Source organism: Meles meles, chromosome 18 (assembly GCF_922984935.1).
Source record: "Meles meles chromosome 18, mMelMel3.1 paternal haplotype, whole genome shotgun sequence".
NCBI classification, from domain to species: Eukaryota; Metazoa; Chordata; class Mammalia; order Carnivora; family Mustelidae; genus Meles; species Meles meles.
The window spans coordinates 9,413,423-9,427,846 of NC_060083.1; the positions used below are offsets into that span (position 1 = coordinate 9,413,423).

The following is a 14,424-nucleotide window of genomic DNA, read 5'->3' on the forward strand; positions in this document are numbered from 1 at the left end:
ATGCATCCTCAGTGCCTAGAACCGTGCCTGGTACACAGTAGGCTCTCAGTAAATACCACCTGAATGGACACATCCGATGGCCCAGGGGACCCGAGCTGAATCTGGGCTTCCTGGCCCTGCTCAGGCTTCTCCAGAACACTCCACCTACTGGAGGCAGCTGTAGACCCCCAAAGTCAAGACTGGGAGGGTCCAAGGAGAAGCCTGGGCTTTGTGACTTCCATCCCCAAAGGCTCTCCTGGAGCCTCCTTACCCTGGGGTCACTTAGGTCCTGGCTGATCCCTGCAGAAGGAGACAGCGGTCCAGTGAGTGACTCACCCTGTTGCCTGGGTGACTGGTAGGAAAATCATTTTTAGGAGCCAAGAGGCTGGGATCCCCATGGGTTCTGGAGATGGGGGATGGGTGATCAGCTCTAGAGAGGGGATGGGGATTGAGAGGTGGGGAGGGATGGAGCCCCAGGGCTCTCTAGGGGGCTGGGGGTTCTGGGCTTGAAGGCTTCCCAGGAAGCTAGGGGCTGAGACGGAAGGGTGCCTGGGTAGGGGCCGGGACACCAGGACTCTGCAGAGGTCTGGGGGCTGAGGGCAGAGTTGTTCCTGGATCTGTTTTTCCCAGCTGGGACCAGCATAAACCAGCTCTTGTTTAATGGAGTAAGAGACGAATTCGTCGGGGAATGCAGCAAGTGGACCAAGACGGGGAGAGATGCAGGCTGCTTCTCCCTGGGCGCTGCTCCTTTTTCATTTCCTCCCTGCTGTTTCTACCCCTTTTCCCAGAACCCTGCCCCCGTCTCTATGGCTCTCTCGCACCCCCTGCTGCTCCTTCCTTGCACAGCAGTGGCCCATCGCAGGGACGACAGAATTCCATTGCTTCCCTCCCCTCTGGACCCTGAGCTTCCATGCTGGGTCCACGCAGGGTCCACGCGGGGGGATGGGGGAGTGGAACTTCCACAGGGAGTAAATCCTGGGGAAGAAAATAACCTGTATGTGGTGTGTGTGTGCGTGTGTGTGTGTCCTGGTGCTGCTGTAATCTCAGCCGGAGAAGTCACAGCTCCCGGGAAACCTTGCCTTGACCCCAGACTAGTTAAGGTCTCTCCAAGCTCTCACGATGCCTCCCTTTATGGCGCTTACCGGTTTCCAATCATCCACTTACTTGCGAGTCTTTGCTGGATGCCTGCCTCCCGCGGGGGACCGTGGGCGCCAAGAAGCCAGGAACCAGGGTGTCCTTTCCTCATCAGTACAACCCACTGCGCAGCAGGGCGCCTGGTACATTGCAAAGGTACCGTGAACCATGGTTGAGTAATGAATGAGAGACATTCAAGGGGATTCTTAGGTGGGGGTTTAATGGGTGGTGTCGGTGCCATTGTTTGGGCCCTGGGGACAGCTGTGGGTCCAGATGTCCTCACTTCTGCTCAGGGCCCGGTCCATGTCCAGCTTCTGGCCTTGGGCCCAAAGGCCATTCAAGCAAAAGGAGGCAGAAGAGGTCTCTCCTACACAGAGGGGGCCCAGAGGGGGCATTAGGGCAACTTGGACCCACAGGCTGCCCCCCACTTTCCCAGCTCTCTGACTTAAGTTTTTTAAAGCACTTCCTCCCGCTGCCCCTTATCCCTTCTCTTCTTGTGGCCTTTCTTCTCCGTTTCCAGAGATTTCCTTCCCCTAAGAACACGCACCTGCCAGTCTTTTTCTCTCCCTCTAGATATTTCCCACGGTGTGCGAATGTCCCCGTCTTACCTGGCAAAGCCCCCAGGAAGAGGCGTCCCTGCTGCCGGACCCAGAGCTTGAGGAGGGAGGCCAAGTCCAAGGCGGGCAGAGCAAGGATCTCCTTCTTAGACCCCTGGTTCAAGACCACCCCGGACGTAGCCAGCTTCAGCTGAAGAGGGAGTCCCAAGACCAGGGGCAGATCCAGGTCTGGCCCCGTCCCAGAGGACAACACCACCTTCTGCGGAGTGTGCGGGACAGGGAATGGGGGGGGTTGGGGGGGTGGAAAGAATGAACCACATCCACTCCCTGGGGCCCCATCCTTTATTGCCTCAATTTCCCCGGCTTGATATTCCATAAACCACACCTCTCTCAAGTCAATACAATCTAGATAAAAGCCATTTGTAGGGGTGCCTGGCTGCTTGACCTGGCAGAGCATGAGACTCCGGATCTCGGGGTTGTGAGTTCGAGCCCCACATTGGGTATAGAGATTCCTTAACCGTAAGATCTAATTAATAAATAAATAAATAAAATGTCACTTGCTTGCTGTGGGCAGCTTCGAGATGTGTCTCTGCCCCCCCGCCCCCCTGCACCTTAAGTTTTCTTAACATACAGTTTGGAGTCCCCCTTCTCCCCGGCCCCCCCTCTGCCCCACCCACTGCTCCCGGGCTCCGCTGAATACAGCCCACACCGCCCCTTACTTGATCTTGGAGGTGGAGGCTGAGCTGAGAAGGGTTTTCTGGGGTCCCAAGGGCAAGGAGGTGGCCAGAGCCTGTTGCCTGCTGGAGTCCCAGGTCCAGAGAGAAGGCCCAGGGCTCTGCATGAGGCTGGGGAATGTCTGGGTGGTGGTGAGGGGAGAAGAGATCCCCGTGAGGACTCAAGCCTGGGGACTCATGGACGGAAGCAGCCGGGGCTGGAAGGAGGCGGGGGAAGGCAGACCCAGAGCTAGCCGCACAGGGAAGAGCAGCCTTTACCCTGGAGATTGAATTCTGCACGTGTCCCTGGAGGGAAGAACGTTCCAGGTTGGGACCGCACGGCACAGCTCCTGAGGCTCCTCGTAGGGACAGACCCCGAGATCTGGGCCTGCGGGTCCAGCCAGGTACCCCGGCGTAGGCAGCCGTCCAGGGCGGGGACCAGCTGGAGCCGGTGGAGAGAAGGGAAGAAGCGGGGATGGCGTCATCGAGACATCGGAGCCCCTGTCCGCCTCAGTTGATTCCCCTCCGAGACACAAGCTCTTGGCTTCTCCCACGCAGCTGACGTGCCAGCAGCTCTTGTGAAAAATGTGGCCTTGGACTCCCACGGTCACCTAGCCAGCCAGGAGGGAGGCTTCGGTCAGCCCCCAACCCTGTGATGTCCTTACCGGCAAACGGAGGCTGGAGGCAGGGAATAGGAGTCCTCCCAAAGCAATCCTGACGATGGGCTGGGGTTTGCTGGCCAGAGACCCAGACACCTGTCTGAGGCGCAGCACCTCCTCCCCATCCACGCTCAGGAGCAGGGAGTCCTCCAGGACCCTCACTTCCACCTGCAGGGAGGAAGGAGGAAGGAGCAGAACCCAATCAGAGGCCCCTGGGGCTGCCTCCGCCCCCTTCTTCCGGAGCAGCCGCATATCACAGAAAAAACATGGACTCGTGGAGTCCGCTAGCATCCTTGGTTCACTCGGGCCATGAGCCTCAGGACGGCCCTCCAGAAAACTGGGTCGGGCACAGTGAGGCCATGGAGGTTGTGTGCGGATTGAATAAGGCGACCGTGGGAAGGAGATGCCCGAAAACTCCTTTCTGTTGCGTTTCCGCGGACCAGCTCAGGACACACCTCCCCTCAGGACCGGAGCCGGCTTACCTGGTGCCACCTGCCATCGTCCAGCCGGGGCCCAGCGCTCACAGTCACCTGCGCCAGCTGGTTGTGCAGCTGGATCTCGGACCTGCCATCTCGAAGTGCCAGCACAAACCAGTCATCCTCTGGGTTGGTGTCGCCGTAAAAAATCACTCCCTCTGGATCCCAGGTTTGAAGCTCAAAGGAGGAAAAGCTTCTGGAAGGACAGAGAAGGAAAGGTTGTGCATGCAGCGCGCCCTCTGGGTGTAAAAGTGGGGAGGGGGAGGCTGAGGGACAGGGAGGGAGATAGGAGAAGGAGAAGATCCGAGGGAGGGAAGGTAGGGTCGGGACTCCAGCAAGGGGCTGGGTGAGCTTCATACTTCCTGATCTTGGTGAAGTCAAAAGTCATGATGGTGATAGGCTCTTGTCCTGAGCCACTGCTGAGGTGCACAGCAGGGGGATCCTGGATCCTCTGTCTCAGGAGAAGAACAAACAAGGTAGAGTTAGGACTGGCCAGAGATGGACGGAGAGGCAGGGCGGCAGGGAGGGAAGGAAGGCGGGGGCAGAAGCCAAAGTGTAGGTGGCTTAAACACGTGCGTGTGCACGGAGCACCCCATTCCAAGACTGCTGCACCTGGGCGGAGAGACTGTGTCTCGGGGCCCGTTCCTGGTGGCTGGGAAGTGGTAGCAGCAGCAGCAGCAGCGACAGCCACCCAGGAGATGTAGCCAGCGGGCCTCTGCCCTCCATGGTCAGCTTCGGTCCTCTCTGTGGCTCAGGGAACTCCAGGGAGAATGTGTGGGGGCAGACAGCCTTTCTGTAGTTGGTGTTGGGTTAAAGGTTGCTCGGGGGGACGAAGGGGGGGCAGGAGACCGGACACTGACCCTGTGGCCCCTCTGACCCCTCTGATGACAACTTGGGGGAGGGACTGAGTTCCTCCACTACACTCCCCCTGCCAGGACTGTTTATGAACTAGACCAGTATACCCCTCTTCCCCTCTCCACCTCTAGAGCCTGACCTGGCTCCTTGAAGCCTTCTGCCCCCCCCCCCCCAGGCTGCCTCTACCTGCTCCCCCCTCGTGAAGTCCCTGCACCCTGAGAAGCATCCTCTGTCAGAACTACAGCCAAGGGGCGCCTGGGTGGGTCAAGTGTCTGCCTTGGGCTCAGGTCACCATCCCAGGGTCCTGGGATCGAGCCCCACTTCAGCTCCCTGCTCAGCGGGGAGCCTGCTTCTCCCTCTCTCTGCCCCTCCACCCCACAAGCTCTCTCTCTCTCAAATAAATAAGATCCTTAAAGAGAGGGGGGCGGGGACTACAGCTGAGACCTCCAGTACCAAACATCCAGCTGGGTGAGTCTGGCCAAGTCATTCCACCATGCTTGCTACTGTCCTTGTTCTTAAAATGTGAAAAGTAGTATCTGCTTTACGGGGTTCACTGGAAGGAGGATTCATTGAGATGACGCACGCTCTGAGCTCTTCCCCGGCCTCGGAGGGAGGTTCTGTCCCCGAGTGTGATTTAGTGGCATCTACCAGTAGAAACGCATCGACCTCTCCCTGACCCGTTTTGAAAATCTTGAGCGCCCGAGAGAGGGGACAACCAGAGCTACTCAAGACCCCTAGGACACTGCTCAGAGCTGGGGGGTCTCAGGAATCACCCAGAGTCGCGGGGCCCCTTGGGTGGGTGAGCAAGAGCGACGAGAACGGCCGAAAATCACTGCACACTTCACTTAGGGAAGGCCGGGGGAGGTGACTTTTGAACGGCCGGGTTTCACCCACAGAGGCTGGGACACCCAGGAGACAACAGGGAGGGGGCGGGCAGTCCAGCCTTGACCCCTGCCCGGGGCCCGGTCACGGGGCTGGCGGTGGGGGGCAGGGCTAGGGTTTCGGGGCGGGCCTGCTCTGCCAGCTGATTGGCTGGCGGGACGCGTCCGGGCGGGTGCAGGGGTGCGGCGCGGAGAGGCGCCCCCTCCTCGCCCCCGGCGCCCCTGGGGCGCCAAGCACTGCCCCACTCGCGGCGGGTGCAGGGGTGCGGCGCGCAGAGCACGCCCCCTCGCGCCCACCACTCCCGCGGCCCCGGCCCGCCGCGCCCCGCCCCCCGCTGTCCAGGCCGGGCGCGTAGGCCCTTTCTAGCCCCCTGCCAACCCCGTCGGAGCGGAGGGAGGGTCCCGGACTTCAGTCCCAGCCCGCGGGGTCGAGATGGCTTCCGTGCGGATCCGAGAGGCGGAGGAGGGCGACTGTGGACAGATCCTGAGGCTGATTCGGGTGACGGCTGCGGGCCGGGAACCCGGGGCCCCCGAGGGGGTGCGGGCGGCGCGGCCGGGGGAGGGGTGCGGCGCGGGGAGTCGGGGGCCCCGGCCCTGATCTGGCCGCTGTCCCCGCGCCAGGAACTTGCCGAGTACGAGAAACTCTCGGACCAGGTGCAGATCAGCGAAGAAGGTGGGGGCCCAGGCTGCGGAGGAGGGGGGAGGGGTCCCCCGGGCCCGAGCTCCGGGCCCGGCGGGCGCACACCCAGGCCCTTGTCTCTCTGCCGCACCCCCACCTCCGCAGCGCTGAGAGCGGATGGCTTCGGAGAGAATCCTCTCTACCGTTGTTTGGTGGCAGACCTTCCTCCCGCCCCCGGGGACCCTAAGGGTAAGAGCAGCGGGGCCTCCGGGGGTCCCCCGCCCGGGAGCTCGCAGAGGTCGGTCCCTGGCGCCCAGTGCCCTCCTCTATCTCCATCCCAGGGCCGCGCGTGGTGGGGTATGGGCTGTATTACTTCATCTACAGCACGTGGAAGGGGCGCACCGTCTATCTGGAAGACATCTACGTGACCCCGGAATATCGGGGTACCGGAGTGGGGCCGGGCGGGGGGTGTGGGGGGGGGAAGCCAGCCAGACCCAGCCCCGCCTCCATCCCCTGCCCCCTAACCCCAGCCTCATGCCCTCTTCTGAGTGCCTTCGACGGAAACAACCCCTCCTCCTCCCCCGCCCCCCACTCCCGCCCCTTTTTTGTTTTCTCTCCCCCCCCCAACAGGTCAGGGGATTGGCTCCAAAATAATCAGAAGTGTGGCGCAGGTGAGGAGAGGGATGGGGGACCCCCAGGTTGGCCCTGGAAAAGCGAGCACGAGTGGGAGGCACGGGGGTCACCATGCAGGGTGAGAAAGCCTTTTCCTTTCGGGAAGGAAAAGTCAGCGACGTCTTCTCCCACAGGTGGCCCTGGATCAGGGCTGTTCCCAGTTCCGCCTGGCCGTCCTGGACTGGAACCAGAGAGCCATGGCCTTGTACAAGGGCCTGGGAGCCCAGGATCTGACTGAAGCTGAGGGCTGGCACGCCTTTCGCTTTGACAGAGAGGCCATGAGGAAGTTGGCGGGAAAGTGAGGCCGTTCCTTGCGGATCTCGGTGGTGGACCTTCTCCTCCCCCCCCCCCCCCCAAGCACTCCGCAGAGACACTAGACACTTGTGTCCCCCGGCGCTGGCTTCTGAAGGAAGAGAGGGAGTAACTATACCCAAAATATGGACAGAGCTGAATTGGGGAAGAGGCCTTCCCACCTCCTTGCGGAGGGTGAAAAATAAAGAAGAATGACTGCCAGTGCGTGACTCGATAAGTTCAGCCATCCGGAGACCTTTCTGGAATGTTCTGGTCTCCTGGTGGGTGGGGAATGTGGCTTCTGGCCCTAAAGGTGGGCCCAAGACCATGTTCAACCTCAGAGGGCCAGCGTATTGGCTGTAGTGTATAGAGAAGAGAAGAGCAAGGAGCCAGCTTGGCACATCAGGCTGGTGGGTCTCCTTTTGGGACCCAGACGGAGGCCTCCTGTCTGGACTACAAGGTGCGGGACCCCCGACTGAGGCCCGTCCAGTGGCTCAACACCGAGAGCAGGCCGCCCCCTGCTGGTGGAGTCCCGACGGTACTGGGAAGGAACACTTGCCTCAACTCCCCCGCACCCCACTCCCAAAACTCAGTTCAGCTCACCAGCAATTTTTCTTTTTCAGAAGTCACAAAGTCCTTATTTTCAGTTCGGCAAACCCAGAACAGAACGTTAGACCCACGGAGAGAAGAAGGGAGACAAGCTCCTGTCCTACTTTCGTAATATTTTATTACACAGCCGCTGTGGGTTTCTGGTAGGAGAACTGGAATGGACGTGTAACATCAAAATAGAATCCAGAGGGGCGCCTGGGTGGCTCAGTGGATTAAGCCGCCGCCTTGGGCTCAGGTCATGATCTCAGGGTCCTGGGATCGAGCCCCGCATCGGGCTCTCTGCTCAGTGGGGAGCCTGCTTCTCTCTCTCTCTCTGCCTACTTGTGATCTCTCTGTCAACTAAATAAATAAAATCTTAAAAAAAAAAAATTAGAATCCAGAGCCTTAGTTCCCTAACCGCTATTAACCCTTTGGTATCAATCCTTCAGATTTTTTTCAATGTCCGTATATGCACATAATTCGCTAAGTGAGTAGAAATGGGATTATATATATATATATATATATATATTTTTTTTAGTGAGCTCTGCATCCAGCATGGGGCTCAAACTCACGACCCCGAGATCAAGAGACGCATGCTCTGCCATCTGAATCACCCAGGCACCCCAGGATTTATAGCTTTTACGTGTGATCGATTTATCTAGTGATGCTTTTCTTAACCTTAAATTGCATCAGAATGCAGTATTTGCAGAAAAACGCACAAACAAGCCGAGGGAATGTAGTCCCCTCTGAGGAGAGGGTCCGAGGGGCCAGGGGACAGCTTTTCCCACTTAGCGCTTTGAATTTCCTGAATTTTGTGCCATGCCCATGTGTCACGTCTTCAAAAAAAAACAAAAACAGAATAGAATACTTTAAAAGTGAATGCAGAAGAGGGCGCCTGGGTGGCTCAGTGGTTTAAGCCGCTGCCTTCGGCTCAGGTCATGATCTCGGGGTCCGAGTCCCGCATCGGGCTCTCTGCTCGGCAGGGAGCCTGCTTCTCTCTCACTCTCTCTGCCTGCCTCTCTGCCTACTTGTGATCTCTGTCTGTCAAATAAATAAATAAAATCTTAAAAAAAAAAAAAGTGAACGCAGAAGAAAAGGGCATAAAGGAGGAAGCAATATTGCTAAATTTTATCTTGCCCCATTTTGTTTTGCCCTGGCTTTTGGAACTTAAGGTTTTCACGTTACTCTCTTGTCTCGCCCCTCCCCACCCCGTCTTGGCCGGTTTTCACCCGAGGTCCCCAGTCCAGCTCACTCCGGCTCCTGCCCGCCCATCACCTCATTAGCTTCCTGCCAGCTGATTCTATTCGATGTTGGGCCTGATCCTTGTGAAGCGATAAGGACCTGGGTTCTGGCCTTGGCAGCTAGAACAAAGGGGAGGGCGCTGGGGGGGAGGGCTTTTTAGAGGGAACATGGAGGGGCACCTGGGTGGCTCACCCGGTTAAGCATCTGACTCTTGGTTCTGGCCGGCTGGGGAGCTGTGCTCAGCAAGGAGTCTGGCTTGCGGTGCTCTCTCCCTCTGCGGCCCCCCACCCCCCGCAACTCTGGCTCTCTCTTAAATCAAATATTTATTTTTTTTAACGGATGTTTTTAAAAAGATTTTATTTATTTACTTAAGAGTCCGCACACGCACAAGAGAGAGGGAGAGAGAGAAAGAGCAGACGCAAGCAGGCATGGGCAGGGGGAGGGGCAGAAGAAGGAGAGGGAGAAGCAGGCTCCCTGCTGAGCAGAGAACCCAACAAGGGGCAAATGCTTAACCCACTGTGCTACCCAGGTGCCCCAATAAATAACATATTTAAAAATAAAATAGGGGCACCTGGGTGGCTCAGTGCATTAAAGGCTCTGCCTTCCGCTCAGGTCATGATCCCAGGGTCCCAGGATTAAGCCCTCCATCGGGCTCTTTGCTCAGCAGGGAGCCTGCTTCCCCCTCTCTCTCTGCCTGCCTCTCTGCCTACTTAAAGTCTCTGTCTGTCAAGTAAATAAATAAAATCTTAAAAATAAATAAATAAAAAATAAAGGGAGCATAGAGGGGCACCTGGGTGGCTCAGTGGGTTAAAGCCTCTGCCTTCCGCTCAGGTCATGATCCCAGGGTCCCAGGATTAAGCCCCCCATCGGGCTCTCTGCTCAGCAGGAAGCCTGCTTCCCCCTCTCTCTCTGCCTGCCTCTCTGCCTACTTAAAGTCTCTGTCTGTCAAGTAAATAAATAAAATCTTAAAAAAAAATAAAATAAAATCTTAAAAATAAATAAATAAAAAATAAAGGGAGCATAGAGGGGCACTCGGCTGGCTCAGTCGGTGGTGCGTATAATTCTTGAGCTTGGGGTTGTGAGTTCCAGCCCCGTGCCGGGTGTACAGATTACTTAAAAAAATAAAATCTTTTTTAAAAAAGGGGGGAGCATAGAGAAAACGTACCTAAAACGTCTCTCAAATCCACGCACATCCCTATGTCTCTTTCCACTATCATCTTTGCAAATTGCCGCAGTGTCTTAACTAACCTTCTCCTGGAACTGCCCCCTTCCATGAGCTTATCAGTACTTTTTTTCCTATCCTAGATACACATTATATTACATGAACAATCAAATACTTCTGTGAGGCTAATAAAAAAAAAAAAACAGCAGTCTTGCAACTCCCTCGGTTTTTAAAGACAATCACTCTCAACTGAATGTTTGAATTGTGCTACTATGTTTTGTCTTGGATTCATCTGTGTATCTCCGACTAAAAATAGCATGCCAATGTTGCTACTTCTCCTCCCTTCTGTTTCAGACTTTAGCTATTGACTGCCCACCGCTAACTCTGTTTTCCAACTCCACCATCATCCCAACCCCATTTCCCATCATTCCACGCTTCCAATATTATATCATAATTCCAGTTGGCTCTGGTAGTCTGTGAGGGTGCCATTTTTTAAAAAGAGATTTTATTTATTTATTTGATAGGGAGAGATCATAAGTATTATGACTATGCAAGTGCTCTTTACAGTTGTGCCCTATGGATAGCTTTTTTTAAAAATGATTTTTATTTACTTATTTTAGAGAGTGAGAGAGGGGGAGCACAGGGAGGGGCAGAGGGAGAGAGAATTTCAAGTTGACTCCATGCTGAGCACAGAGCCTGACCTGAGATCATGACCTGCACTGAAATCGAGAGTTGGATACTTAACAGAACGAGCCATCCGGGCGCCCCACCATGCAGAGAGACGTAGTTGTCTTTCTTTCCCGAACCATTTTTGTTTTTTCTGCAGTTAATAGTTGCTTTGTCCTTTATGTTTGTTTGGTGGTTCGTTTTCTGTGTACTCTAACTTATCCCCAAATTCTCCTTTAGTTGTATTAATGAGTTCTTTTTTCAAAGATTTTTATTTATTTATTTGACAGAGAGAGATCACAAGTAGACAGAGAGAGGGGGGAAGGGAGCCCAATGAGGGACTCGATCCCAGGACCCTGAGATAATGACGTGAGTGGGAGGTGTAGGTTTAACCCACTGAGCCATCCAGGCGCCGTGTGTTAATGAGTTCTAAGGATATACAAACAAGTAAGGAATTTTATCTCTTCTGTTTGAGAATTTTCTCACAGAGCCTTTAGACCTGTTCTAGCCGCGACAGGCTGGTCTTCAGTCCACACTGCTGGATCTCCCTCCACACCCATCTTGGGATTCCCTTTTCGCCTCTTGGATTATTCTCCTGTTTCCTGCAACCTATCTCCAACATATCTCTTTATCTTTTTCAGTTTATTTTGATGGAGCTTCTTAGGAAAGGGTGCTTGGGAAATAATTTTGATGGGACTTCGGGGCATCTGGCTGGCTCAGTGGAAAGTCATGAGACTCTTGATCTCAGGGTGTTGGGGTTGTGGGTTCAAGCCCCATGTTGGGTATAGAGATTACTTAAATAAAAACTTTTAAAAAGTTGGGGCCCCTGGGTGGCTCAGTGGGTTAAAACCTCTGCCTTCCGCTCAGGTCATGATCCCAGGGTCCTGGGATCAGCCCTGCATCGGACTTTCTGCTCGGCAGGGAGCCTGCTTCTCCCTCTCTCTCTGCCTGCCTCTCTGTCTACTTGTGATCTCTGTCTGTCCAATCAATAAATAAAATCTTTAAAAAACTTAAAAAACTTGTTGGGACCTTGTAAGTCTGAAAATGTCTTTGTTCTCCTCTCATGCTTTGTTGACATTGTGGTTGGGTATCAAACACTAGGTTGGAAATAATTTGCAGTAAGAATTTTGAGGGCATTTCTCCATTGTCTTCAAGCTTCCAGTGTTGCTGTTAAGAAGCCTGAAATTTTTCTTATTCTGGAAAATGAAATGTATGAAGCCCATTTTCATTTTCCTTCTCTCTTTACCCAATCACAGTTTTTTGGATCTTCTCTTTTCCTAGCCTTCTAAAATCTTACATGAGAATGTTTTAGTGGGGACCCAGTGGGTCTTTACAATCTAGAAGCTCATCTTCTTCAGTTATAGAAAAACATTTTTAAAAAAGGCTTTATTGGGGGGCACAAGTGGAGGGAGGGGAAGAAGAAGGGGGAGAGGGACAATTAGGCTCCCCGCTGAGCAGGGAGCCCTACATGGGTCTTGATCTCAGAACTCTGAGCCAAAGGCAGACGCTTAATGACTGAGCCACCCAGGCACCCCAAGATAAATAAAACCTTTTTTTTATTAAATAAAATCGTAAAAAAAATAAATGAATAAAAATAAATTTAAAAAATTAAAAAATATATATTGTCGGGGCACCTGGGCGGCTCAGTGGGTTAAAGCCTCTGCCTTTGGCTTGGGTCATGATCCTGGGGTCCTGGGATCAAGCCCCGCATCAGGCTCCCTGCTCAGCTGGGAGCCTGCTTCTCCCTCTATCTCTGCCTGCCTCTCTGCCTGCTTGTGATCTCTGTCAATAAATAATTAAAATCTTAAAAAAATATATATGGGGCACTTGGGTGGCTCAGCGGGTTAAAGCCTCTGCCTTCGGCTCGGGTCATGATCTCAGGGTCGTGGGATCAAGCCCCGCATCGGGCTCTCTGCTCTGCGGGGAGCCTGCTTCCTCCTCTCTCTCTGCCTGCCTCTCTGCCTACTTGTGATCTCTGTCTGCAAACAAATAAAAAAAATCTTTAAAAAAAATATGTATATGTATATATGTAGTCATTTTTTGGACTTTTTCATCCCCTCCATGTTCCTGTCATTTCTTTCTGGAACTTTTCTCAGATGTTTAATGGCATGGGCCAGACCTTTAATTTTCTTGCATTTTCTATCTCCTTTTTTTGCTCAGCTTTCTGGGAAATTTCTTTAATTTTATTTTCCAACCCTTCTATTGAATTTTTATTTCTGATTTCATGTCTTTAATTTCTTTTTTTTTAATTTTATTTATTTATATGACAGAGCACAAGTAGGCAGAGGCAGGAAGAGAGAGAGAGGGGAAAGCGGGCTCCCTGCGGAGCAGAGAGCCCAATGCGGGGCTCGATCCCAGGACTCTGAGATCATGACCTGAGCCGAAGGCAGAGGCTTAACCCACTGAGCCACCCAGGCACCCCATGTCTTTAATTTCTAAGAGCTCTTTTTTTAAAGATTTTATTTATTTGAGGGGCGCCCAGGCGGCTCAGCCATTAAGCGTCTGCCTTTGGCTCAGAGCCCCATGTTGGGCTCCCTGCACTGTGGGAAGCCTGCTTCTCCCTCTCCCACTCTCCTTGTTTGTGTTCTCTCTCTGGCTGTCTCTATCTGTCAAATAACTAAAATCTTAAAAAAAAAAAGATTTTATTTATTTGAGGGAGAGAAACAAGCAAGCGGAGGGAAAGAGGGAGAGAGAGGAGCAGACTCCCTGCTGAGCAGGGCGCCTGACTCAGGGCTCCATCCCAGGACCCTGGGATCATGACCTGAGCTGAAGGCAGAGGCTTTAACCCACTAAGCCACCCAGGCGCCCCTATTTTTAAATATATTTTTAAAGATTTTATTTATTTATTTTAGAGCAAGAATGTGCTCACGCACAAAGTGGGGCGGGGGGGCAGAGGGAGCTAGAAAATATCAACCCGACTTCCTGCTGAGTGGGCAGCCTCACACAGGGCTTGATCTCAGGACCCCTGGGATCATGACCTGCGCCACAATCAAGAGCCGGGAGCTGAACCAACGGAGCCTCCCCGGCGCCCCATCCCCTGTAGTTTTTTGTTTTTAAATGCTTTTCTTCTTGCACAGTCTTTATTTCTTCTATTTTTCTTACTTTTAAAAAATTTTTATTTTTTTTTCTGTTTTTATTTTTTTTTGTGGGATGTGAAGTTCTTTCATTTAAGAGACTTTCCTCAAATGTCAGGTAGTCCTCAGCTGCGTGCTCATAATTAAGACTGGGACACTAAGGAACGATCAGAAACTGTGTGTGTGTGTATGTGGCAGGCGTGGGGACGATCGCTATAGGGCGATCCACTGGGCCATTTCTTTGAGGAACCCCTAAGGCCGGTATCTCTAGGTCTTTTGGCTCACCTGATGCGTTTTCTCAGAAGACTCTTCCAGACCCCCAGTCGGAGGGCATCAGTCTGGCTGTCCATATCCTTAGAGCCGGGTGAAGAAGAAGTCTGGGTCAAGTGTCAACATTCAGCATGTAAATTTTCACATAGTCCCCACTTTCAGTAACTTCCCAACATTCTTCTATTGACCTACCCATCTTTCTGTCTTTCTCGAAATCTCTGTGTATTTAGAAGTCCGAAGACAAGCCACACCTTGCTTGTCCAGCCAGAAGTTAGCTGAAAAATCTGCAATGGCTCCCACAGCTCTCAGCAGAAAATCCAAACTTCTTTTTTTTTTTTTTTTAAGATTTTATTTATTTATTTGACAGACAGAGATCACAAGTAGGCAGAGAGGCAGGCAGAGAGAGAGGAAGGGAAGCAGGCTCCCCATGGAGCAGAGAACCTGATGTGGGGCTCGATCCCAGGACCCTGGGATCATGACCTGAGCCAAAGGCAGAGGCTTTAACCCACTGAGCCACCCAGGTGCCCCAGAAAATCCAAACTTCTAAACATGTTCCAGCCTCTCCAAGCTCAGGCCCAACCCTTCC

At 53.4% G+C, this 14,424-nt stretch overlaps 2 protein-coding genes across 4 annotated transcripts; one reads left to right on the plus strand and one right to left on the minus strand.

Annotated features, from left to right (window-relative positions):
• Window positions 1–1,312: 1,312 nt before the first annotated feature.
• Window positions 1,313–4,449, minus strand: SHBG (sex hormone binding globulin). The gene is made up of 8 exons (XM_045985454.1): window positions 4,131–4,449; window positions 3,878–3,969; window positions 3,525–3,714; window positions 3,049–3,210; window positions 2,663–2,825; window positions 2,390–2,526; window positions 1,722–1,929; window positions 1,313–1,480 (listed from the first exon to the last, which is right to left on the minus strand). The coding sequence occupies exons 1-8, from the start codon at window positions 4,242–4,244 to the stop codon at window positions 1,332–1,334; spliced, it is 1,215 nt and encodes a 404-aa protein (XP_045841410.1). The 5' UTR covers window positions 4,245–4,449; the 3' UTR covers window positions 1,313–1,331.
• Window positions 4,450–5,327: 878 nt separating this feature from the next.
• SAT2 (spermidine/spermine N1-acetyltransferase family member 2) lies at window positions 5,328–7,058 on the plus strand. 3 transcript variants are annotated; one of them, XM_045983802.1, is made up of 6 exons: window positions 5,372–5,753; window positions 5,876–5,927; window positions 6,039–6,122; window positions 6,215–6,316; window positions 6,504–6,544; window positions 6,680–7,058. In XM_045983802.1, exons 1-6 carry the CDS (start codon window positions 5,688–5,690, stop codon window positions 6,845–6,847), a joined length of 513 nt encoding a protein of 170 aa, XP_045839758.1. In that variant the 5' UTR covers window positions 5,372–5,687; the 3' UTR covers window positions 6,848–7,058. The 3 variants fall into 3 exon arrangements, with proteins under 3 accessions (XP_045839757.1, XP_045839756.1, XP_045839758.1); XM_045983800.1 differs by having other exon boundaries at window positions 5,336–5,753; window positions 5,876–6,122; XM_045983801.1 differs by lacking the exon at window positions 6,504–6,544 and having other exon boundaries at window positions 5,328–5,753; window positions 5,876–6,122; window positions 6,680–6,821.
• Window positions 7,059–14,424: the final 7,366 nt, after the last annotated feature.